This window comes from Crocuta crocuta, unplaced genomic scaffold (genome assembly GCF_008692635.1).
Source record: "Crocuta crocuta isolate KB4526 unplaced genomic scaffold, BGI_CrCroc_1.0 scaffold95, whole genome shotgun sequence".
NCBI lineage: Eukaryota > Metazoa > Chordata > Mammalia > Carnivora > Hyaenidae > Crocuta > Crocuta crocuta.
In genome coordinates this window covers 3,793,275-3,818,960 of record NW_027530971.1, presented here as the reverse complement: position 1 = coordinate 3,818,960, position 25,686 = coordinate 3,793,275, and the positions used below count along the sequence as shown (strand labels likewise).

Sequence of the window (25,686 nt, the reverse complement as noted above, 5' to 3'; positions counted from 1 at the left end):
ATGGTCATCATTGTAAAAATCAGCTCCTTTTGTACCTTGGTGTGGTGCAGTGATGCCATCAGGAGCTATCAAAATACATAGGGCTTGGCTTTGCCTTTCACAGATTATTGTGCTGTTTTCACTGATGAATTTTACTGCTTTCTGCTCTATTGGTGAAGCCATCTGGGGCAGTTGTGGTGTTTGGGACTTTTTACTCCCAGACTGCATGACCCCTGGCTATACTTTGAAACAGCTTTACTTGTTCTTTATCTTGTGCACATGATACAAATGTGTTCCTGTACAAGACGGGGGAGCTCTCTGTTTCTAGGGTTGTAACCTCCTGCCAATCCGGCACCCTCCTCCTCCTCTAACCTGCTTTCTGAGTCTTCTGCTCTTCAATTCCTGCTCTCTGATGGAAGCCTCCAGGGAAAAACGGAAGTGTTCTTGGGGAAGCGAGGAGACCAAGTATGACCTAAGTGTCAGGTGTGCTTTGCTACTGAGGAGGGATGCATGGGCTTTTTTGGACGCTGTTTTCAGGAGGCTCTGAGCCTCCTGCTTTTCTCCCCACATCCCCCTGGGTTCACAGATGCTTCAGAAGTCGATGTCACTGGAAGTCTGATTGCAACAAGTTGGCTGTTACTGTACATGAAAACCCAGTACCTTTGGCAGCTCAGCTCTAACCAGTAAAATCAAGAGGATTCCGTTGTTTCAGCAGTTGTCCTGGTTATTTGCCTACTTAAATGTAATGACAGGTGCTTGGCATGGTGACCTGAGGAGATGACATCGTGTTGGGTAGATTCCTAGGGACAAAAATGAATTGCTATAATTGCTTCACCACTTGTATGTACTTAAAATGACAGCACCATACGGTCACACAACACATACCTTATGTCCGGGGGTGGGGGCCAGCTTGTTGAGATAATCATGTCAAAATAAGGGCTCCAACCTGTGGGCCACAGACTCCTGGTGGGCATGGGTAGGAGTATTACAAGGGGCCTAGGAATCCTGCGGTTCACCGAGTTTGTGGATTGTAGGCTGCATCAGAAGATCCTTATGTTTGGGGAGTTTAGAAAGTAGGTCCTAAAGCATTCAGAAGATCCCATCTGAAGGCACCCCAAATTTTGTATTCCCAAAATATCACAGGAATATCCTAGCATCTTTATCTTTCTTTTACCATCTCAGTTTTTTTAAAACTTGGAGTTCACCATTTAAACCATTTTAAAGCATACAATTTGGTGGTTTTTTGATATGTTCCCAATGTTGTACAAACACTACCACTACTTCAGAACATCTCCATCATTACCAAAAGAAACTGCCTATCCACAGTGATCAATTCCCCCACCTCCTTATCTCCTTGGCAACCACTAATTTACTCTCTGTCTCTGGATTTCTGGCTATGGATTTGCCTAATCTGGACATCTCATATAAATACAATCAAACAAGATGTGGTCCTTTGTGCCTGGCTTCTTTTACTTACCACAATGTTCTCAAGGTTCATCCATGTTGGAGCATGTACCAATACTTCATTCCTTTTTATTGGTGAATAATATACCATTGTATGGCTGTACCACATTTTGTTTATCTATTCATCAGTTGATAGACATTTGAGTTGCTTTCCCTTTTTGGCTCTTATGAATAATGTCAACATTCATGTACAAGTTCTGTATGAACATATGTTTTCCGTTCTCTTGGGTATATAACTGAGATTGGAATACAGCTGGGTCATAAGACAATTCTATGTTTAACTTTTGGAGAAACTATCAAGATCATAGCTTGTATTTCATAAGCAACCAAAAGTGAAAAAAAATCACATATACTAGGCAGTCAGAAGATTGGGTATATCTGTTACTGGTTAGACACTGTAATGCAACACTGAGAGGCAGTTTTTATAAAGAAAAATGTTGTAGAGAAACAGTTTTGATGAAAAGAGAAAATAAAAGTGCTGTCTTTTAAAAATGAAAATGAAATTAAACTCAGGTGTATCTCCAAGTTCTTGTTTCAATTGCTGGCTCCTGGTTAGCCAGTAGTCTCAGAATGTTCAGGAAATGTGCTTCCCCCAGAAAATGTACACTATTGAGAAAACCACAGTATTTCTTGGCTGCCCAGCAAATTCACATCACTGGGAAGCAGAGGGTCTCTGAAAAACCTGGGATGTAACAAAGACGGGAACAGGTCACCCACCAGGGCTTGAATCTTATAAAAAGAAAACTCCAAAGGTAATTTAAGTGGATGGGAGAGAACTCCATGAAAAGAAGCAGCCAAGTCAGTAGGGAATTGAGGACTGGAGTAGGTTCCAAGGCCCTGATGAGGCACGCAGACTTTGAGTGACCCGTGATACCTATGAGTATTGGCCCTAGGAAAAAAAAATCCGTGCATCACATGCTCCAGCACTTTCATAATAAGGTCCTCACACCACCCCTGGAGCTCATCTGTGGCCCCCTTTGAGTCCATGGAATCCAGGTCCCNTTCAATTACTTTCTATCTGGCACCATCACTGTTAATTGTAATTATTAAAATGAAGGGAATAAAAAATAAATTGGAAGATAATAGCTTGGATTCCCAAACCAGAAACTCAGTACTGAAATCAGGAATCCAATGCTTGCTTTACTGATTGATTTTTGCTAAATGTTGGTCCATTTATAACAGCATATATTTCCTAGTGACCAGGGAGAAAAAAAGAAAGGAACTGAAAATGTTAAGCACACGTTTTTCTTTCTTTAAAAGAATTACACATTAGCAGATTTTCAATCAATTGGCTTTTTTGTATTTTAAAATGTCACACATTGCAAAGCTGTGTTTTTGGAGGAAGAAGTATCTTTGATTTTTTAAAGTAATTACAGTTCGTCTTATCTTTTTTTTTTAATGTTTATTTTTGAAGGGGGAGGGGAACAGAGAGAGGGAGACACAGAATCTGAAGCAGGCGTCAGGGTTTGAAGTGTCAGCACAGAGCCCGATGTGGGGTTCAAACTCATGAGCCATGAGATCATGACCTGAGCCCTAGTCAGACGGTTAATGGGCTGAGCCACCCAGATGCCCCCATTTTTAAAAATTTATTTATTTTTTAAATGTTTATTTTGAGAGAGAGAGAAAGAGAGAGAGAGAGCGCTAGCAGGGGAGGTGGAGAGAGAGAGAAAGAGAGAGAGAGAGGAGAGAATCCCATGCAGGGCTCGAACCAATGAACCGTGAGATCATGACCTGAGCAGAAACCAAGAGTCAGACACTTAACTGACTTAACTGAGCCACTCAGGCGCCCCTCATCTTATCTTTTTTTAGAGCAATAAATCCGATCTATTTCTTGTAACAATTGATGTATTGGGAGACCTAGAGAAGCCCAAGCTTCTCATGAATGACACCTGATTCACCTGTCAGGCTAAACATGTTAAACTTCAGCTGGACATCTCACCATCAGTGTCAGCTGCTATACAATAGCAAGCACCTGCCCTCTGGTGCACATAGTACTTTTCACTATTTTGACCCCATCTCCCATCTACCCCAGGCCAAAAAAAGTTGAGACCACTAGTTTCTTTTTGAGTATTTGTATTTCATAATCTTCTGCATATTCATTCATGCTATCAATAGTACCAAACCCTACTGAGTATTACCTCTGTCATCTCACCTATGCTTCCTTGCCTTCACGGAGGTTACTGATATACCACTGCACACAGTCTGACTTCCGGGCCTGCATTTGGTAAAAGGTGAAAGATTTCTGTGATCTGAAGAGAAACCAGAGTATGGGGCCTGCGTTTGGAACCTCTGTGCTTTCCTGCCTCCATAATTATTTTCTTTGTTTATGCAGTGAAATAAAAACAAATAGAAAAAGCAAGCTATAAATGCTGGCTCTGCAATACGAGCATGAAAGGAATAGTGTCCACGTTTTATAAACCAAAAACAGCTGAGCAATTATCACTTCAAAACCATCAAAAGATCTTCAGGACCTAGGGGTGTCGTGACTCAGTTGGTGGAGCATATGACTCTTGATCTGGGTGCTGTGCATTCGAGCCTCATATGGGGGATTACTTAAATAAATTTTAAAGACAGCACACACAAAAAATTACAGGATCTGGCATGTTGTAAATGCACATTGTGGATAAATGGCTGAGTAAACAAGTAAAGGGAATTGCAAGCAGCAGGACTGGATTTGAGAAAGTAGAGAATTCAGTGTTGGCATCACACATGGTAGAGTCCTGCCAGGGTCTGCGCTGCCTCCTAGGGCCTAAGCACTTGTCTATTTTTTTAAAAAATATAATTTATTATCAGGTTAGCTAACATAGAGTATACAGCGTGCTCTTGGCTTTGGAGATAGATTCCTATGATTCATTACTTATATACAACACTCAGTGTTCATCCCAGCAAGTGTCCTCCTCGATGCCCATCACCCATTTTCCCCACCCATGAACCCTGTTTGTTCTCTGTATTTAAGAGTCTCTATGGTTTGACACTCTTTCAGTTTGTAACTATTTTATATTCCTTCCCTTCCCCCATGGTCTTCTGTTAAGCTTCTCAAATTCTACACAAGAGTTAAAGCATATGGTATCTGTCTTTCTCTGACTTATTTCACTTAGCATAATACCCTCCAGTTCCATCCACGTTGTTGCAAATGGCAAGATTTCATTCTTTTTCATTGCCAAGTAATATTCCATTGTATATATAAACCACATCTTCTTTATTCATCAGTTGATGGACATTGGGGTCTTTCCATAATTTGGTTATTGTTGATAGCACTGCTGTAAACATCAGGGTACATGTGCCCCTATGCATCAGCACTCCTGTATCTTTTGGATAAATTCCTAGTAGTGCTATTGCTGGGTTGTAGGTTAATTCTATTTTTAATTTTTTTAAGGACTTCCACACTGTTTTCCAGAGTGGCTGCACCAGTTTGCATTCCCACCAACAGTGCAAGAGGGTTCCCCTTTCTCAGCATCCTCACCAGCATCTGTTGTTTCCTGAGTTGTTAATTTTAGCTACTCTGATGGTTGCCTCCTTTCGAAGGGGTTAGGTTATTCAAGGGCATAAGCAGTCTCCACTATTTACACATTTCAAAATTCTGGAGAAGCAGCAGTGAATCCGGCTGGAGAGCTGGGTTCTAGTTTCAGCGCTGGCTCTAAGTATCTCAGTTTACCTATCTAGATAGGGAGATCCTGCTATTTCAACTTACTTCTGAGACGATCCCACGATAATGGGTATAGTAAGTGCTTTATATAAACAAAAGGTCTTGGAACAAGATGATGGGGAAAGGCGGTAATTCCGGCAAGGTGTGTCCAAGGTACACTTTCCCGGGAGCACATCAAAAAATTTTAAAAAATGTTTGTTCGTTCATTCATTCAGAGAGACAGCGTGGGCAGAGGAGGGTCAGAGAGAGAGCGAGGCACAGAATCAGAAGCAGGCGGGGAGCGCTTTAAACTGTGGATGTGGACTGAGGTCTCCTGGGGATCTTGGTAAACCGCATACCCTGATTCATGGTTCTGCAGTGAGGCTTGGGATTGGTGACGCTAGCGAGCTTTCCGGAACGCCCGTGCTGCAGGTCCGCGGACCACACAGAAGCAAGGGTCTAGAGGGACCAAATCTCTGCTTGTGGGAGATTCGTGGAGGCAGGCAGGGGAGGTTGGGAGACTGGAAAAAAGGGCGGAGGAAGACCAGCTGCTGGGTAGTCCCAGCTGGGAGAAGACGCTAGGAGGAAGGACCAGGGCTTCGCGCCGGCTGGAGGATGCGCAGAGCGAGGAGCGCACNTGTTAAGGATGCGAATGGAGGCAGCTCTGGGACCGCCGGGACCTGGGTGGGGAGCGCACTACTCAGAGCCCCGCCGGCCTGCCTGAGGCATCTGAAGAGCGGTCAGCCCCTTCCACCCGCTGCCTGCTTTACAGGAGGGGAGACCGTGGCCGGGAGAGTGAGGTGGTGAGCAGAGCCCTGCGCGGCTGCAGGCAGGTGGGGCTGAGCTTAGGCTCCCCTGGTTTTCAGCAGCTGGCCTCCAACGCCCTGTCCGGGGTCGGGGTAACGGGTGGTAGGGGAGCAGGCCGCCGTCTGGCCTGGGGTGTGTGAGGGCCGGGGAAGCTGGTGGGAAGCAGAAATCACGATTGGAAGCGATGTCTTACTTTCTCCCTATTTGTATTGACCTACATTTGCGGTGACTAGGGCCCCAGCCTTCCAGCATTCTGTGCCTGCACACTGCCCTGTCATAAGAGCGGGGGCATATCTCCTACCCCACTTTCGTCCCAGTTCTTTTCTGTTACCACACACGTTAGGGTCCCCTAGAGTGAGCCACCATTGTTGGGGGCCGCTGGGCCCAGAGACTAGGGGTTTGTCAGCCACAGACCTCCTTGTGGTGTTGCTCCAGTGAACACAAAAGCCAAGCTGACTGCGTGCAGAAGAAATAGAAACCGGCCTCTTAACTGCTGCAAGTTGGCTAGTAGTGATTTTCCTCTTCTTCTGTTAAGAGGGATATGCAAGAATAAAATTGGGGTTGTAATGTTGAAATGTGCCTGCAACTGATAGGATGCTGGGTGTATTTGCTGTGTAGAATTCCGCTCAGGTGCACACAACAATCACACATTAATGGCTTAAGTAAGGTAGAAGTTTATCTGTCATGTAAAGAAATCTAGAAGTAGGCAGTCTAGAAATCTAGAAGTGGGCTGGTATTAGAGGCTCCATGCTCAACAGAGACCCTGGACCCTGGTCTTCTGCTTCTTCACTATTCTTAGCATGTAACTTCATGGGCCCAAATGGCTGCTTGATCTCCACCCATTACCTTCACTTTCCAGGCAGTGGAAAAGAAGAAATGGGAAGATCCCTGACTACCTTCATTGGCCACAGTTTAGTCATGTGGTCGCATGCACATTCAAAGGAGGCTGGGAAAGGTGCCCTTTTAGCTGAGAGGTAATATGCCCAATGAAAAAACTGGGATTATTGTATCAAAATGGAAAGACTGGATTTGGGGAACTATGTTAGTTGGGTAGAGGTTCAGGTGCTAAAACAGAGATACCTACATATACTGACTCAAATAAGATACTTTATTTTTTTCCTCACATGAGTCTGACTGGCCTGGACAGGTGGGACATCTCTATTCCACAAGGACATTGAGCAACCTACAACATTCCTTCCATCTTCTTCCACCATCCAGTAAAGCTTTGTCCTCATCTGTGCGGTAGAAGTTGGGTTGCTTGCATGTCCTCATTCAAGCTTGAGGAGAGGAGAAAGAGAGGGGATTCAGGACAAGCAGTTACCTTTCAGGCTGCTTGCACAGATTACTGCTGCTCACATTCCTTGGGAAGAACATAGTGAGATGATCTAGCTGCAAGAGAGGCTGGGAAATGTGGTCTTCTATCCGGGCAGCCTTATGGCCGGGGGGAAGGAGAGACAGGGCAGTGGGAGGATGACAAACAGAATTAGCATCTATCGCTCTGGAAAAGAATAAACATTTCAAAGCCCATCTGTTTCTGAAAGCATCTAATACATATTTATTCTGTTGGTAGTCAGCCCAGCACACTGCCAGGTGACTCACACGTGGCACATGAGAGCTCATATTCTCACGGGGCACGGGTCCCTAACAAATGGAGGAGAGCAAGGTCAGGTGCTCTATGTCAGTTTGTATATACAGAGAGAACGAAGTTGTAGAGTCCAGACGGTTTATGAACGTGGACATCAGGTGGCTGCAGCCATAAGGAAGGCTTTCTAGAGATGAGCTAGGAAGCATGAAAGACTTTGGTGAGACAGAAGAGGGAGGGCTTTTGGGTGAGGTGACCCCAGAAGGGCAGCAGGGCGTGTGATGTGTGTACACATCCCTACTTTGTCTACGTCACCCATTCTGCACATACAGCCTGAAGCTGGGCTCTAACCCCCAGAAATCCATGATGGTTCCAACCTGCTCATTAAATGAAGCTTCACCTCCTTTATCTGGAATTTTCTCTCTGGCCCAGTTTCATTTTACAGCCATCTCTTACTCCTCCCCTTTGCTCACCCTGGGCTTTCACTGTCGTCTTCTCTCTCCAGTAGTCTCACACCTCTTTAAATGCAGGTCATATGGCCATCTGGTGGGTGCTAGTGGGGACATTTGTGGGCTGAGTGTCTCAGAGGCAGCACCTCCACCGGAAATCTCTGGGCCTCAGTTTTAGCCCTATGGGTCCTGAATACAGACTTTCTCAAGATCCCTAGAAATAACCAGTGACATTGCCTTAAAAGGGGACTGCCTGAGAGGGAGAAGCAGAAGCAGGAAATGTCCCAGGTGGATGTTCTAACCCAGAAACCTAAGGGAAAGAGGATGTCAGGAAGCGGCGGCCCATGCCGTTGTGGGGCCGCATAGCATAAAGGCTCAAAATAGTTGATGGATTCAGAAAAGGAGAGGTGAATTTTCCTGGGATGAATTCAGTGGTGAAGGAATTGGTAGTGGGGGCTGATTGATTTTGAAGGAAGTGGCCAGTGAAGAGGTAGAAATAGTGCCTTTAAACGACTCTTTGAGGCACCTGGATGGCTCAGTCAGTTAAGCTTCTGACTTGGGCTCCGGTCATGATTTCACGGTTCATGGGTTCGAGCCCTGCATTGGGTTCTGTGCTGACAGCTCGGAGCCTGGAGCCTCAGATTCTGTGTCTCCCTCTCTCTCTGCTCCTCCCTCACTGTCTCAAAATAAATAAATAAATAAATAAACATTAAAAAAATGAAAAAAAACCTACTCTTTCTTTCTATCAGTACAAATGAGATTATCTTTTTCTAGTGATGAGGCTACCTGCTTCCTCTCTGCAGGGTACCCCCTTCTCCTGTTCAGAGTAGCTAACTTAACTCAGTTTTCAGTGGAAACATGGCCCGACAGTATGAAATCAGAAAAAGGGAATTAGAATAATGGGGATGGAGAATTCACTGAAACCTCAGGAGAGCCCACTGGCCATTATCCACCTTGTCTAGAAACCATTTCTCCAGTGTCCAGATAGTCCAAGACCCCCAAAGCCAGAGGCTGAAAACTGGCTGATTTGGGATCTTCAATTGCCCCCTTAACTGTTCATTTTTGTAAGTTTAATTTTTTTGTTTTATTATGCTAGGTTTCAGAATTCTTAGGGATTCCCATGGTCTTAGCCTATACAACTCATCCTTACATTCCTAACTCCACTAACACCTCTTTCAGGGAGCCTTCTATGATTTTCTCCCCCCATCCCCTGCCACCAAGTGAGGATATTCTCTCATGGCATACCATCTAACCCTACTATTCACTCTTTTTATTCTCTATGCTCAGGAGTTTGGATAGGGCCTTGATGCTTGAATCCTACCACTCACACCTTTTCTTCTTAAGGTTCTTAATGCAGAATCTATATGTGCAGAACAACAGAATGTAAAACAGATCACCTCATGATTATGGGCAAATATCCGATTCTGAGGATTCTCTGAAAAAACTTAGTTGGGTGTTGTTAGCTTAGTGTTAAGTCCCAAGTTAAGCCTCCTGCTTTCGTCTCCCTGCCATGAAGATCTGCAAGTCCTGAAGTCCCACCTGCCAGCCATGGGGATGGTGGTAGCGGACTTGCCCTTGGGGCCATTCCCTGCCTTGGAAGGAAAAGAGGAAACACACGCATGGTTGCTTATCTTTAAGGCACAGCGATCTGACACTTGTAAAATGTGGCCTGATCAGTGAGTTTCTGACCATCGAATTCTGACCACAGTTTTTCCTACTTGGGAAAGAGCTAGTAAGACAGTAGAGAGAAGGAGAGAGCTTGGGGAAAAGGGTACAAATTCCTTCATCTGCCTGTATTCTTCCTACCTGTACCATGCATTGTATGTGGATACCTAGCTCATCACCATACCAATCTGGCAGTTCCTTAAAGGTAAATCATCTACATCTGATCTATCTATATATCCTCCATTAATGTAGTCTGGTAATAACACTGATTGGAGCTAACTTTAAGTGCTTACTGTGTGCCAGGTACCGTCCTATGTCCCTTATCCATATTAACGTTAATTCTTACAGCAACCCTCTGACTTAGATGCTACTATTAGCCCCACTTCAGAGTTAAGAAAACTGACCCACGGAAAATTTAAGTATCTTAGTTCAGTCATACAACAAGAAAGTAGCAGAGAACTATGGAGATTTGTTGATTGACTTTGTGGATAAGATGGTACAGGGTATCCAGCCTGTTGTTGAAGTAGAGGGTCCCAGTTGACCTGCACTAGGAAATACAGTGGGACAGACTGAATGAGGTATTTTTGTGGGCAAACTTGAGAAAAGGGGGTCAAGATTGTTGGAGTAGTTGGCTCCGTGAAGTTTCCTACACCGTGGAGTGTCGCGATGAAGGCTTTGCTAAATGGGCATTCACGTGTGTGTGGAGCTTACATATTTTACATTATATAAAGTCCCTTGACATTTTTACTTCATTATATGACTCTGATAAGTAGAAACGATGATTCAGGCAGTTCAGAAAGAGAAAGAAGCTGGTGCAGTAGTTCTCAGACTTGAACAGACAGCTTCTGGTTAAAACTTCAAGGAATCAAGTACTAAATTAATACCTGAGGGCTGTGAGCCAAGCAGTCAATTAGAAGCAATAAATAGCAAACCAGAAGCCATTAACCACCCAGTGGAGTATGGCAAAACAGGCTCAAGGGATTGCAGAAAAGGAACAGACAGTGTCTGTGAATTAGACAAGAATGGAAACCACAAATATTCATCAATTGATGGATATCTGGGTTATTTCCCATTTTTGGCCATTATGAATGATGCCGTGAACATCTGTGTACAAGTTTTTCTGTGAATATATGTTTTATCTCTCTTGATGTGAGTATTTACATAGAAAGTCAGAAAGAACAAACATCTATAAATCAAGAGAATTCAACATGGTCACCATAAATAAGACCGGTGTGGCAACAACTCTCTTCTTCTTTAGCAACAATAAGCTGGAAAAATGTCAAAAAAAAAAAAAAAAAAAAAAAAAAACCCCACAAGATATTATTTAAAATAGCAACAAAAATCTGTATAATGTCCAAATTTTGCCTAAAAGAGAATGCCCTGGTCCTGCATAGAGAAAACTTTTGACCTATTAAGGTATATAAAGCATAGGAATAAATGGGAAATACAACATGATCTTGCAAGGAGTAATTTGGTATTATAAAGATGTCACTTCTCCCCCTATTCATCTATCCATTTAATGCAGTTCCAGACGAGAGCCCAGCAGTATTTAGGGAGAGAACTTGACAAATTAGGATCTATCCTTTTCATGGAAGAATCAAGTTCTGTGAATTGCTGAGGTATGTTACAGAGCCTAGGAATGCAGATAGTATGGTCCTGGCTCAGGAGCAGTCAAATAATCTAAAGAACAAAGCAGAAAATCCAGAAATAGACCTTTCATATGAGAGCCAGTAAATTATTAAAGGTGTCATCATACGTTGCTAGGGAAAAGATGAATTATTTAATAAATGGTGTTGAGAAAAATTGATTCAATGTAGGGAGAAAAAGAAAACTGTTTTCTTATCTCACATCATATTAAAAAAATAATTCCAAATGGGTCAGATCTAAATGTGAAAGGCAACACTACAAAGTTAATAAATAATCGTGCGGGGACATCTCTTCCTATCCTTGAAATGGAGGTTAATCTCTTGGACAAGACTCTAAAAGCAAATCAAAAGAAGAAAAATGATTTCCTCAACTACATCAAATATAAAGATTTTGGTCCAAGGAAGACTGTCATAGAAAGAAGTAAGATTGATAACAGACTAGAAGGAAAGAAATGCATGTGAAAAGAACAGCGAACTAATAAACTAATAATCTGGAATATACACAAAGTCCCACGAGAGAGACTGAAAACCAAAGTAAAAAAAAAAAAAAAAAAAAGCAAAGATTAAGCATATACACATCATAGAAGAGGAAACCCAAGTAGCTGATAGAGATACGAGGAGACATTTAACCCCACGAGTACTCAGGAAAATACAAATTAAAATACTGAGAATGCTGGATAGTACCGAGTACAGGCAAAGGTGTGAGGAAACAGGGACTCTGTGCCCTATGGACAGGATTATAAACTGGTGGTGCTAGTCAGAATACTCATCTCATTGAGCTTTGTGGAATTTTCGATGGGACCCAATCGTTGCTCTCCAGGGTTTATTAAAACAAAACAAAAATCCTTGCATGTCTTTATAAGAGATATATGTAAGGAAGTTCATCTCCTTCATTTTTTGACAAAGCAAACACTGAAGGCAATTTAAGTGCCTAAACTTGGGAGGTTATTTCAGAAAATGCCATTATATGTGTATCACGGAATACTAGTCAGGAGTGATAGCAGGTCTTATATTACATACAGGGATGGATTTCCCAAGGGAAATAATAAACAATGAGATTTATCGCACAGTGTCATTTATGTGAATTAAAAGCATACACAAGCCATCTATTTTTCCAGTGCACACGTATATGAAAATAAACCTATGGACGGTGGGTGGTAGGTTGTGTGGGCCCTTGCTCGTCTGCTCTGCTTGGGAGCTCCCAGACCTTGTGCATGGCCTTGGAATGGCCAGTGCACTGCAGCTGTGGACAGCGTGGCAGGTCAGCATCGTTGGCATTGTGAAAAATTGGCCCTGGAACCTCAACTTTAGATCCAGGTTCAGCTGAAAGCACTTAGGAGATTAATTTATAATGTAACCATATAAGACTTTCAGGATGGCATCGTTAGGAATATGAAAGAAGTTTTGCATAAGGCAGGACCTTGCCCTGGGCAGGCATGCCCATTCCCCATGAAGAGATGAGAAGCTTATGCCCCAACTCCATGTTGTTGGGTACCCATTATTACTAATGTGTGCTCTCAACTTACCAAATAAAATACTGCTTTTTAAAGATGTGCATGTCAGAGTGCTCATTTTCTTAAGGCCTCCAGCGTTTGCTGAAGGATATACATGAAATACACTAGACCCAGTGTCTAAGATAGGGAGGAAAATGGGATTAGAAATGGATTAGGGGAACATGTTAAGATGGGCTTTGCATAGACTGATATGAATGTTCCGTAAACAGAGAAATGCCATCAACTTAATTTGGTGTACCTATGTGCTTAAAATTCTACAATCAAAATGATTTTCCAGTAAAATCGTACAGTGAATATAAAATGTCCTGTTGAACAACACTATTATCTAGCTAGTTATCAAGATGATAACAACCAACAAGATACAGTCTTTGCAGATACACTGTGTTGGTATTCAAGGACTAATCCATTTAGTCTCTGTCAGGATCCAATCAGAAAGAAAGACAGAAACCATATTTAAGCCTTTTTTTTTTTTTTTTTAACAGGAGCCCAGGGAATTATCTAAGTAGGTATTGGGGGACCAAAGAAGCAGAAAGGAGCACAGAGACAGGAAGCAGCCACCAGCCCTAGGCCTGGGGTGGTGAGAGGGGTGGGGGCAAAGAGAAAGGCTTGAGGCTGTGAGAATCTAGAAGGTCAGACAGGAGACCAGCGCCAGAAATGCAGCCCACCCTCTGAACCAGCAGCTGCTGCTGGTTCCTTTGAGGGCATGATGAGGCTGGTTATGGGAGTCTAGGAAAAAGCTGGAAAACATGAGCCATCTGTCACTACAACAATGAAGTGGAATCAGTAAGGACTTGTGAAGTGGACAGCAAGTCAACTGGAAGGAATGGTCATCTTTCCTTCCTCCTGCCTCCCAGCCTCCCTCCAGTGTTTCCTTTTGACAGGGCCTGGCCAGCTGGCAAAGGAGAAATGTGGTTTGTAGAGTACTCAGACCATCATAGAGTTGGCTATAGAAGGCTGGGTTGTAGCTCAGAGACAAGAGCTTAAATACTGGCGCGTGGTCTAAACTTATTTTATGCCAAATAGATCATTTAAATTCAGGGGAAAAAACTGTAATATTGCTGTGCTTAATATTGTTCTGCCAACCCCAGCTAGTAGAGTGAAATTAGTTTCTGGTGCAGATAACCCAGAGTTAGTGCAGACCCCACAGTTTCAATGAGATGCTCCATAACAAGACTGTCCTCACGTTACAACAGCTGGCTACAAGTCCTAGCGCTCCCCATACGCCCCCAGGTTCTGTAATTCACTGGAATATTTCACAGAGTTCAGGAAAGCGTTATACTTACACTAAAGGGTACAGTTCAGGAACAGCTGGTGAAGACACACATAGGGTGAAGCCTGGGAGTCTCCCAAATGCAGATTTTCTGTGCTCTCTTACAGAATCAGGCCTTGTCACTCTATTAGTTTGTTCACCTGCCAGGAAGTGGCACTGAGCTTCGCTGTCCAAGGTTTCTACTGGGGTCTCATTACACAGACATGATTTATTTAATCACTGGCTACATAATTGAATGCAGTCTCCAGCCTCCTATCCCTCCCTGGAGGTGGGGCTGCCTTACAGCCCCAAACGTCTAATCACCTGATTGGTCTCTCTGGTAACCAGCCCCATTCATGTGATCCCAAAGAGCTCATGAATAGCAAAGACAGTCCTGCTGGGAAATTCCAAGGATTTAGAGTCTTCTCTCCCAGGGACCAGGGACAAAACTCAAATCCTTTATTATACAACATCTTACAAAACAAGATAAAAATATGCCCAAATGCATTTGACAAAACAAGTTCTCATTCCAAGTTTTAGAAGCATATAAGATAATAGGAAAATAGTGCTCGAAAAGTCCTGAGAAGCCATTTGCTAACACTAATAAGGTAGTTTGGTACATTTATAGGTGTTTTGTTCCAAAATTTGCTTATTTAGAACTTAGAAACCCATACTTCTAGAGATGATTTTACCCAATAGTATTGGTGCTCAGTCTAGTTTACAGAACTTAATAATAATCCAGTAGTAATAATAATTGGCATTTATTGAGCTGGAAATAATGCCAGTGTATTACAGATGCTAGGAAGTAGGAGAAAATATAGATAAACTGAGAAGCAGTACTATAAGAGACTGTCTTTTTAGTCACCTATAGAATATTTTTTGTTAGTAACTTTTTTGAGAGAGAGAGAGTGAGAGAGAGAGTGTGTGTGTGCGCAAGCAGGGAAGGGTCAGAAAGAGAGGGAGAAAGAGAATCCTAAGCAGACTCCATGCCCAGCACAGAGTTCTATCTTACAACCGTGAGATCATGACATGAACCAAAATCAAGAGTCACTTAACCGACTGAGCCACCCAGGCGCCACAGTTACCTAAAGAGTTTTTAAATGGTAAGTAGTCATTACATTGTATTCTGAGAAAAAAATAACCTCAGCATTGTAGTGAGAAATAAGAAGAACATATATGAAGATACTTAACATAGTTTCAGGCATTAAGCAGTTGCTCAATAAATGTTAAGAGAAAAAAACTTCATTCAAAGCAGGACTCAGTCTATAGTACTGAAATAGATTTAGAACTGAGCATAAAATAAGCATAAAAGTAGAAAAGCTGATGTGTTTGGCCCAATTGCTTAAAGATGGCAAAAAGCTAGGGCTGTATTTTAGCATGTGGTCAAGATCTAGGGTAGTATCAAAGAATAGTCTATGGTGTACAGATGTGTGCCGGGAAAGTGTGGCCTGGTGGCTTTATTTTATTTTATTATTTATTTGTTTGTTTAAATGTTTCTTTTTGAGAGAAAGAGACAGTGTGAATAGGCAAGGGGCAGAGAAGGAGGGAGACAGAATGTGAAGCAGGCTTCAGGTTCTGAGCTGTCAGCACAGAGCCCGACGGGTGCGGGTGGGAGTGGGGGCTCGAACTTGTGAACTGTGAGATCGAATCAGATGCTTTAACCAACTGGGCCACTCAGGCACCCTGGTGTCNCATTGATGGACACTTAGGCTCTTTCCATGTTTTAGCTATTGTGGAGAGTGCTGCTATGAACATTGGGGTACTTGTCAAAGCCTTGAGTTCATATTTATTTACATATCCTAATGTCTGTGGGTGATTTTATTCATTTGACAATCATGTAGTCAGTGTCCAATGCCAACAAACACTGTGCTGGACAGAGAACACGAGGAATCACACTTGGTTCCTGTGTGCCGGGAGTTAACAGCTGAGGAGAAAGGTCTTGCTCTCACGATCTGGAAGCAAAACACAGGGCTGCCCTTTGGTGTGTGCTTGAATGCATTATGATGTCAAGTAATCTTACAAGAAAGATACCTATGATACCTATTAGAAATGATGATGTTTGAAGAATTTAGTGAGATATGAAAATGTCCTATACAGCATAAAGAGAAATGGAAGTTCAGAGAAAGGGGAAAATCCTACAATTGTGTATAGGTATATAAATGGAAAGGAAAACCTCTGCTATCAAATACATAAATATTGTGGATTTTTTTTCCTCATAGAGCACGTGTACTGTATGAAAACTGTGATTTTCACACTCCCAGAGACTGTGGTGAGCCAGTGGCTGTATGGAATTATGCCACCCCCTGACTCAGGTTCCTCGCCTATAAAATGAGGGAAAGACCACATATCCTCAGTTAATGTGCAAGACTGTCTCAAAGATTTGTACCGTACACCCTGCCGTCATGAAGAGGGTGATTAGGCTGAAACAAAGCCCTTTTCTGAGACCCTAGGTGTTTCTAGACACATGTGATAGAAAATAGCAAACATATTAAAAAGAAAGATGTCTCCTTGGAAAAGCTCTCACTGGATTTTCTAACCATTGTTTATTCTCATTGTCTAGGTTACCCTTTCCCTACTGCTCCCCCCGTGGATCCATTTGCCAAAATCAAAGTGGATGACTGTGGAAAAACCAAGGGATGCTTTAGGTTAGTAGATCTGCGAGTTGGCTAACTTTAAGGCTAAGGTACTGATTTACTTCTCAAGGTAATTTAAATTGCATACAGTTTATTCTAATCAGGGGCCTGCACCCCCTCATAGCTTCAGCAGGAATGTGGTCTGTTTCCGATGGCCACCCCAGTTTTCATTCATAGAGGCTATATAAACTCTAGGATGCTACTTGGCGCCAGAACATTCTGACCTGGTTTTTCATTTATGACCATACTGCCATTGGCCCAGGTATCGACTCCTAATCAGTTGTCTGTGTGAAAAAGAATCATGGCACCAGGCTATGTCTTAGGGCTGTGATGGGACAGACAATAGACATCTAAGACCCAATTCCTTTTCTTTTTTTTTTTTAATAGTTTATTGTCATGTTGGATTCCATACGACACCTAGTGCTCATCCTCACAAGTGCCCTCCTCCATATCCATCACCCCCCTTCCCCTCTCTCCCATACCCATCAGTCCTCAGTTTGCTCCCAACATTCAAGAGTCTCTCATGGTTTGCCTCCCTCCATCTCCCCCTGTTTACCCAATTCCTTTTCAAATAATGACTCATGACTTAGGAATATCTGGATGATACTAAATAGTCATTCAACACTGATTATTGTAGCTGGTTTGTTATCTTACATTTAGTGAGTCCTATGTGATTATTAGTAGTGTTCTATCAAGATATGATGGGCCAGAGCTAGCAAACACCAATAATGACAGGGATCCTCCCATCTAGGCAGCTCCACATTGTTGGAAAAGCCTCTTCCTCTTTAAATTTGTTATTTCCTAGAATAAACTGTCCTTGAATAAAGGTTGTGATGGCCACTGCACTGGAAGTTCTGAATTTTTTTTTCTTTTCTTTAGTGCTCAAGGAGAAACAATTGAATAAAGGGGTTTTGAGTTTTCTTTGGATTACAAAGGTATTTCTAAGGAATTTTTAAGAATCCAAATAATACTATTATTGAGGAAGATGGCCAGCAATGCTAAACCTTGTGATTTGGTGACATTTTTGACGAGGGAAGGAATTTCAGTACACACTGACTTCAGGGTGACTTGTTTTCAGGCCCGTTCACTTCTCCTTTAGTTTTCCTTATCCCCGTTTGGCATGGTCAGCCCGTTCCATGTTGTCTTGAAACTTACACTGCTTTCACCCATTCAGGGCACCTGCTGGCCTTGTGGCGTGTTCCTTGCCTCCTCAGTCAGTACTTGGCAGCCTTCACATGCCTCCCACCTGAGCTTCTATGGTCTCGCCCATTGCTACATTTTTTGCTATTGTGAAAATGCTGTTCCTCAGCTAGGGCTTTCTGATTCTTAAAGATCCACAAGTCTTCTGTAAGCAAGTTTAAATTTGTACTTCCATTTCAGTAGTGCTCCTTAAAAAGATTAATGTCTGCATAATCTGGATAACCAGTTTATACTGCTCTATAGTGTCTAAATTTGTAATTGTGTTAGCACCAGGTAGCCTGATAGAGAGCAGATTTTATAAATACTGATGCATTCATGCTCAGTGAATACCAGATGAGTTATTCTGTTGGTGTATCGTATGTACAAAGGTTTTGCAGCAGTTCAAACAGATAAAAGTGGGGGAAAGTGGAATCATGTTTAGTGGTGAGAACATGCTCATCCAAGAGACCCTGCACAGTGTAGTCAAATATACCCCATGCAGGTAAGGAAAATCAACCTTCACGAGCTCCAAGTTATCTATCTCATGAGTGTTGTGAATTCAAATGTTCCTGGTTTGTAGAAGTTAAATACTTATATTTAATTTGTAAATTTTTGTTAGTTTAGTTGTATGGGAATTTGTAAGTAAAAAAAGAATTGGTATACATTTAATTAACAAAGACAACTTATTAACTCAGAGAATTTTTTCCTCTGAAAGGGATTCAGAAATAATTCAGTAATAACTAATATCTGAGAAGCTCTAATATAATGTCAAGAATACTGGCTGGGAGTGGAGGCCCAGGTTCAAGTCCTGTTGCAGCTACTGACTCACTGTGGAAGCGCTTCCCATCTCTGGTCCTCAGGTTGTATGTAGATAAAAAGGAGCAGATATTCTCCATGTTCTCTTCTGAGTGCAACTAGTTTTGAGATCTCTGGTAGCAAAGATCTAATTTATTTGATAATCTTGCTTAGCTATGCCTGATACATTGATGCCTTCTTAATGTATTTATGAATAAGTAGATGAAGTAGTGATATGTTTTGATATATCCTATAGATATGGCAAACCGGGCTGTAACGCAGAGACTTGTGACTACTTCCTTAGCTACCGGATGATAGGGGCTGATGTGGAATTTGAATTGAGCGCTGACACAGATGGTTGGGTAGCAGTTGGATTCTCTTCAGACAAGAAGATGGTAAGACACAAATCATGATAAAAGAGGATTTTTTTCCCCCTTCAGTTTGCGGTACTACTGTAGATTTTAGAGAATGGGCATGGTTATGTTTCTCTAGGTTCCCATGCCACTGTTAAATGTGAGAAATGAATTTCTAGAGTTTGATTTTCTTTCTTAAAGCAAAGCAAATAAATTGCTCAAAGCATTATAATGACTGTATTAGTTACAGCTCTCTGATTGCAAGTTAAAAAAATTCAAGCTACTCAAACAGAAAAGAAAGGGTTGGCTATGAGAATACAGGGTATCTTGTGGTACCTGCATTTATTAGTTGTTATGGCAATAGTATTGCAAGAAGAGTCTCCAAAACTACATGGTTTGTAAGCATTATTTCTCATTCACATGTCTGTGAATTGGCTAGGGCTCAGCTGGGCTTGGCTCCTATCCATGGGTTGGATTCAGGTTTTCTCTCATTCTGGAACCAGCAGCTACCAAGGCATGTTGTTTTCATGGCAGAGGCAGAAGGGCAGTAGCCATCCAAGCTTATTTCCAACCTCTGCTCACATCACATCTGCTAACATTTCAGTGCCCAGAGTAAGTCACACTGCCAAGCCCAGAATGGAGGGATGGGGGAGTTCACTTCTCTTACTTACCAAGAGGCCCTGTGAAGGTGTGGTAATGTAATACTAGTACTGTGGATTGAACAGTTGAGTCCAACAACGCAGTTCTGCGTAGTACACATGGGCAAGAACACATCTGGACCCGAGAAAGACCAGGAACTGGGGCTGGGAACAGGCAGGGCATCAGGATCCCAGGCAGCTGTCCGTCTCTTCCCTCTGTTTCTGTCTGTGCCTCTGCTGTGTTCTTCCCCTCCTTCCTCTGTAAGCGCCATCATTTGCCATTTCACTGTGCCAGGGTGCCTCTCGGTCTGCTACCAGGCCAGACTTTCTGGGGCCTCTGTACCTCTCCACATGCTGCTGCAATGTCAAGAGGAGCCTTCTTCTCTTCACCTGGCCTGTTTTGAGGCTCCTGCAGTGAGAGAAGGCCAGCTCAGACAGGGTTAGAGCAGTGGGAGCGGTGAGAAGTGCTCAGATTTGGGGTATGTTTTGGTTTTTTTTCTAATGTTTAAGGGAGAGAGGAGAGAACGGGAGAGGGTCAGAAGGAGAGAAAGAATCCTAAGCAGACTGCATGTTCAACACAGAGCCCAACATGGGGCTCAATCCCACAACCCTGGGATCACAACCTGAGCCAAAATCAAGAGTCAGAGGCTCAACCAACTGAGCCACCCAGGTGCCATTAAAGGTTTTCTTTTTAAGTAATTTCTACATCCAACATGGGGCTCAAACTCACAGTCCTGAGATCAGGAGTCTCATGCTCCACTGACTGAGCCACCCAGATACCCCATTTTTTTAATGCCCTATTTTTTAAAACTTTAAACATACAGACAGTCTGCAAGGATAGTGCAACATACATGCTTCATCCAGATTCATCAAATAACTTCTTTATTGTGGTGAAATGTACATAACATAAAATCTATAATTTTTAGCCATTTAAAGTATACACTTTAGTGGCATCAATTACATTCACAGTATACAACCATTACCACTGTCTACTTCCAAAACTTTTTTTTTTTTTTACACAAATGATGACATTTTGCCACACGTGCTTTCTCTCTCTCCCCTGCTATTGCTGCTGGTATTTGCTATTATTTTTATTATTTTCTGGAAACTTTGGAGATTAAATCTCTTTATTAAAGTTCAGGAAGTTTAACATTAATACGATAGTATTATTAAATATGCAGCCCATTTTCCAGTGTTGTCCATTGTCTCAGTCCTATCTTTTATAGAAAGATTTATTTTATAACTTAAGATTCTGTCTATGAACACTATTAGTTGTCATGAATTTTTAGTCTTCTTTATTTTGAAATCATATCTTAGCCTTTTTTTTCTTTTTGGTCTTTCATGATGTAGGCCCTTGTGAAGATTACAAGTATTTTTGTAATACTTTCTGTAATCATTTTCATAGAACTCTCAGTGGGTTTGTTTGATTGTTTCCTCATGATGAGGTTACTTTTGTGCTGTTAGCAGGAATACTGAGTATCTGGTGATGTATTCTTTGAATGTCACATCAGGAGGCTCTTGATGTCAGTTCTTGTGATGCTTAGTTTGGTCACTTGGTTAAAGCTTTTTTAATAAAAATAGGTTTTTGGGTGGGATTTCAAATTACAGAAATAATGAAGTGGATATATCTGACTGAAATTTCTTTCTAGCAGAAATGTTTTAGGAGACACACCTTTGACTTTTCCCCCCATTGTTTTTCACGTTAGGGTGGTGATGACGTCATGGCCTGTGTCCATGATGACAACGGCAGGGTCCGCATACAGCACTTCTATAATGTAGGCCAGTGGGCAAAGGAGATTCAGAGAAACCCTGCCAGAGATGAAGAAGGAGTCTTTGAAAACAATCGGGTCACCTGCAGATTTAAACGCCCTGTGAACGTTCCCAGAGATGAAACAATTGTCGATCTGCATTTGAGTTGGTATTATCTGTTTGCTTGGGGTCCAGCCATTCAGGGTAAGCTCACACTTCGGCATCCGGTTTAAACACCAGACACTGCTTTGCTTGTGTTCATTATTTTTTGGGCAGGAGAGTGATAAACCATTTGGATAATATAAAAGAAAACGGAGATATGCTTCTGCCTTTAGAAAGTTGTAATGGACTTATACACACAGACATACAAGTGGACAAGTAATACACATACGTAGTTAGCACAGCACCAGGTGATATATGATGTGTTATATGCTTAATGGAACAGATCATATATCTGCTAATATGTAGGGATATGTGCTATATTAAATTCTCACAACATTCTTTACTCCTCACCACATCCTTGAAAGATACTGTCATCCTCATTTTGGAGAGATTAAGGAACTTGTTCAAAGCTATACGACTAATTAATGGAAGAATGAAAATTCAATCCTAGGTCTGTCTGATTCCAAAGTCAGTGAGTACTCTTAGCTCCTATGCTCTAAATGTAAAAAATACTGAACAGGAAAGGACATCTTGAGACTTCTCTAGAGATTGACGCCAAGCATCTCATTAGTGTTCATTTTATTAGTGTTCTGGTGGTCATAAATCTACCAAATTATCTTATACTTTAGCCCATTGCTCCTCAGATTTTAATAAGTACAGGAATTGGCTGGCTCTATCATTAAAATGCAGTTTCAGTAGGTCTGGGGTGGGACCCTGAGATTCTGCATTTCTAACAAGCTTCTCAGTGGATGCTGGTCCATTGAAGACCTCACTCTGGGTGGCAAGGCTCTTTGGGAGATCCCCCACAAAGACCCAAGGATGTCATGAGACCTTTGGAGGCTGCCAAAGTCATGTGGCACGGTGTCTTCAGCATTCCTCCTGGCTGATCAAGCCTAATTGCCTAAGAATGAAAGTGAGTTAGTATTCATGGTCCTTGTGAGAGAACTCATTCTGGCTCCTAGCAATTAATTGGTTCTTTATGTACTGTGTGCTCATCAACCCTCTGTTGCCTAATCATCATCTTCAAATTGTTTGCATTGATTAGTCTGGAGAGCTTATACCTTTTTTTGCCTGTTTCTAATTGGGAAAACATTTGGATGTCTGCAGATTTGTGACACCTTCCCCATTTGCTTATTTCCCATGATGGAAACAATGGATCTGCAGTTATATCTCTGAGTGCTTTCAATACTCACGGAAATAAATTACGTCTTAGCCTGGAGACGTGAACTCATTTAAAATGATAGGATTTGAAAACTGAAACTTTAGATTTGAGTGTGGATTCTCCCTCTTGGTAGCTGTACCCAGCCTTTATCTAAATTCTGAACTCCGATTTCTTTGTATCTAAAACGGGAATGATGACAGTACCAACTTCATAGGATCCTTGTAAGCATTAAATGAAAACAAGTACTTGAAACTCCTTTACAAATTGGAGAGTGCTGTACTTTGGAACGTCATCGCCTGGTGTAAGTGGAATAATAGCTTAACGTTCTGAGCCCTCCTCAAGTCTGAACCCATGTTGCCTGATTAGCCCTCTAAGGACTTCATTGTCCTTGTCTCTGTCCTCAAACAGAACAGACATACTCCTACCCCATATGTGGGCTTGTGCTTTTCCTGTTTCTGGAGCACCTTCCATCGATTAAATCATTCTCTATTGATCATATCTTATCCACTCTTGTAAAGTCTCTCAGAGGGGATACACTTTAAGCTAAGGCTTGAAGGGGATATAGGATTAAGTCTCCCTCAAGGGAAGCCTGACGTGGAGGTGCATGGGTTGGCCTTGGAGCCCATCATATGTGACGAATAAGGGAGGTAGGTTAGGTGGGAGAGGCGATCAGATCTGTTGAAAGAAAAATTTCCATACCAGGGCACCTGGGTGGCTCTGTCAGTTAAGTGTCCAACTCCAACTCAGGTCATGATCTTCTGGTTAGTGGATTTGAGACCCACATCAGAATTTGCGCTAACAGTGTGGAGTCAGCTTTGGATTCTCTCTCTCCCTCTCTCTCTGCCCCTCTCCTGCTCACACTTTCTCAAAAAATAAACATTAAATTTTTTTTTAATTAATAACAAAACAAAATCTCCATGCCAATCTGAGGAGTTTGAATTTGTATTAACAGGAGCCAGCATGGACCTTGGAGCAGGGGATTAATGTGTCAGATTTAGCAGGGCTTCCCTACCAGATGGGACTTTAAAAAACACTCTGAGCCTTATTTCCAGGAGCACTTTGCACTGAACTCGAACACCTATAGTATCCTTAACCCAAGTTCCATGTGGCTTATTCAGGAGGTCAGGCATTTTGAATCAATTTCAGCTTTTTAAGCATCCCATACACACACCCTTCCTCTCTTTACACGTCTCACCAGGTTTTAAAAAAAAGGTCTCCAGTCCAAATACTAGTTTGATCTCTTAATCTTCTGACTTTCTCTACTATTCCACCTCACTCTGCCTGTCAGACATACAGAGGTACACATAGCACACTGCACACTCTCTGGCCTCGGCAGGCTACCACTTTACATACCACACAAAATGAGAGAGACTTCCGTCTGTAAGGAAGTATAGCATGGTCAGAGAGTTGTTGATGATCCATTATATAAAAGATCTGCTAGAGGGAAAAAATTATAGCTCTTGCTGCTTAAAATTGAAATACAGTTTATCATTTGGTATTAGTAAGATAAAACTCATCAGACACCTCAAAAGTAGACATTCATACAATGCCAAGAAGCAACAAAGTGGGGTGAAATGGAGAGATCAATAGTATTGTTCTGGTGGGGGGGGGTGTGGATTCATGAAAACCAGCCTTTTGGGGTAAATTTAGCTACTTTCTATGTTATTTCTATTTCTATGTGTGTGCAAACATGGAGAATTCTGATGATAATTCTAATACCTGATTCCAGATCTTTATAATCCCTGCTTATGTATTCAGTTTTAAAGACTTGTGTAGTTTTTCTGTTGTTTGCATATATCGTTTTAAATCTGTGCACTTTTTTTGACTGCCTCCTTCCTTCTGTTTTCTTTCTTAAAGGCTCTATCACCCGACATGATATAGATTCACCACCGACTTCAGAACGTGTTGTCAGTATTTACAAGTATGAAGACATTTTCATGCCATCAGCTGCCTATCAAACCTTCTCTTCTCCATTTTGTTTGCTTCTCATTGTTGCCCTGACCTTCTACTTATTGATGGGAACCCCTTAACCACAGCTGCAAAGCCAACATATTAAATGGATTAGAAAGTCTTTAGTATAATATATTTTTAAAAAATATGCAGTATAATTTTAGTTTTTATTATTTAAAAAAAGACTTCTATGATTTCAGCTTTTTGGAAGAAAGAGCAAGTTTCTTTCCTAATCAAAGAAGATTGTTTAATATTGATCCCATACTTTTGGAAAGTAGTTACTTAAAATTTTTCTAAGCACTCTCAAATATGCTTTCTTATTTGAGCCTTCATAACATCTTGAGTTGGCTTGATGAAACTTACTAGTGCCATCTTAATGAATGGAATTTGAAGTTGAAGAAAGCTACCTTTTTGATGACATCCATGCCATGTGGCCTTAGCTACTTGGTCAGTTAACATATAACAAGGTAGAGAAAGTGCTAGGCACGGGGTCTCTAAACAACCTTTACTCTTCCAACTAGAGCCCAATAGAGTTAACCTGAAGCATTACTAAAGAGAGAGCTTCACTGCATAGTTCACAACCAGCCTTTTGGGCAGAAGGAGTTTCCAATTTCCATGAATGTGTTTGGATATTTATTCAGCTGCTGGGGAAAATGGGAAAGGTTACAATGATAAGAAAATGGTTCGTATTTACTTGAGATTTCTTCTGAATCAGTGAGTAGTTACAAGAAAATATTTTTTATTGCTGTTGGGAAAGTTTAGAAAAGGAACTGTGACTGTACTTGAAGATATAAAACTATATTAATGATAAAAAATATATGGGCATTCTTAGTGGTTAGAATTTGGACTCTTCTATCACTGTATTTTATAAATTAAGTTATTCATCTGTAGTTACAGCTAATTGTGTTGTCAAGAGTTGACATCCACTGGGTATGATTGAATATGTATTATAGACAAATCATCTTAATAAAAATTTATGGCATTTTGAAAATAAATCAACATTTTGGAGATTGTGGAGATCTGGAGTAGAAACTTTTTAAAGATGACTTTTTTTAAATTAGAAAATGGGAAATGACCCCTAAAGT

At 41.7% G+C, this 25,686-nt stretch overlaps 1 protein-coding gene across 1 annotated transcript; it reads left to right on the top strand.

Moving 5' to 3' along the window:
• The first annotated feature begins 951 nt into the window (after positions 1-951).
• Positions 952-24,694, top strand: FRRS1L (ferric chelate reductase 1 like). Its single transcript, XM_077769761.1, has 6 exons — positions 952-1,052; positions 5,841-5,977; positions 16,541-16,625; positions 18,844-18,982; positions 21,285-21,531; positions 24,509-24,694. Exons 1-6 carry the CDS (start codon positions 952-954, stop codon positions 24,679-24,681), a joined length of 882 nt encoding a protein of 293 aa, XP_077625887.1. The 3' UTR covers positions 24,682-24,694.
• The last annotated feature ends 992 nt before the right edge of the window (positions 24,695-25,686 follow it).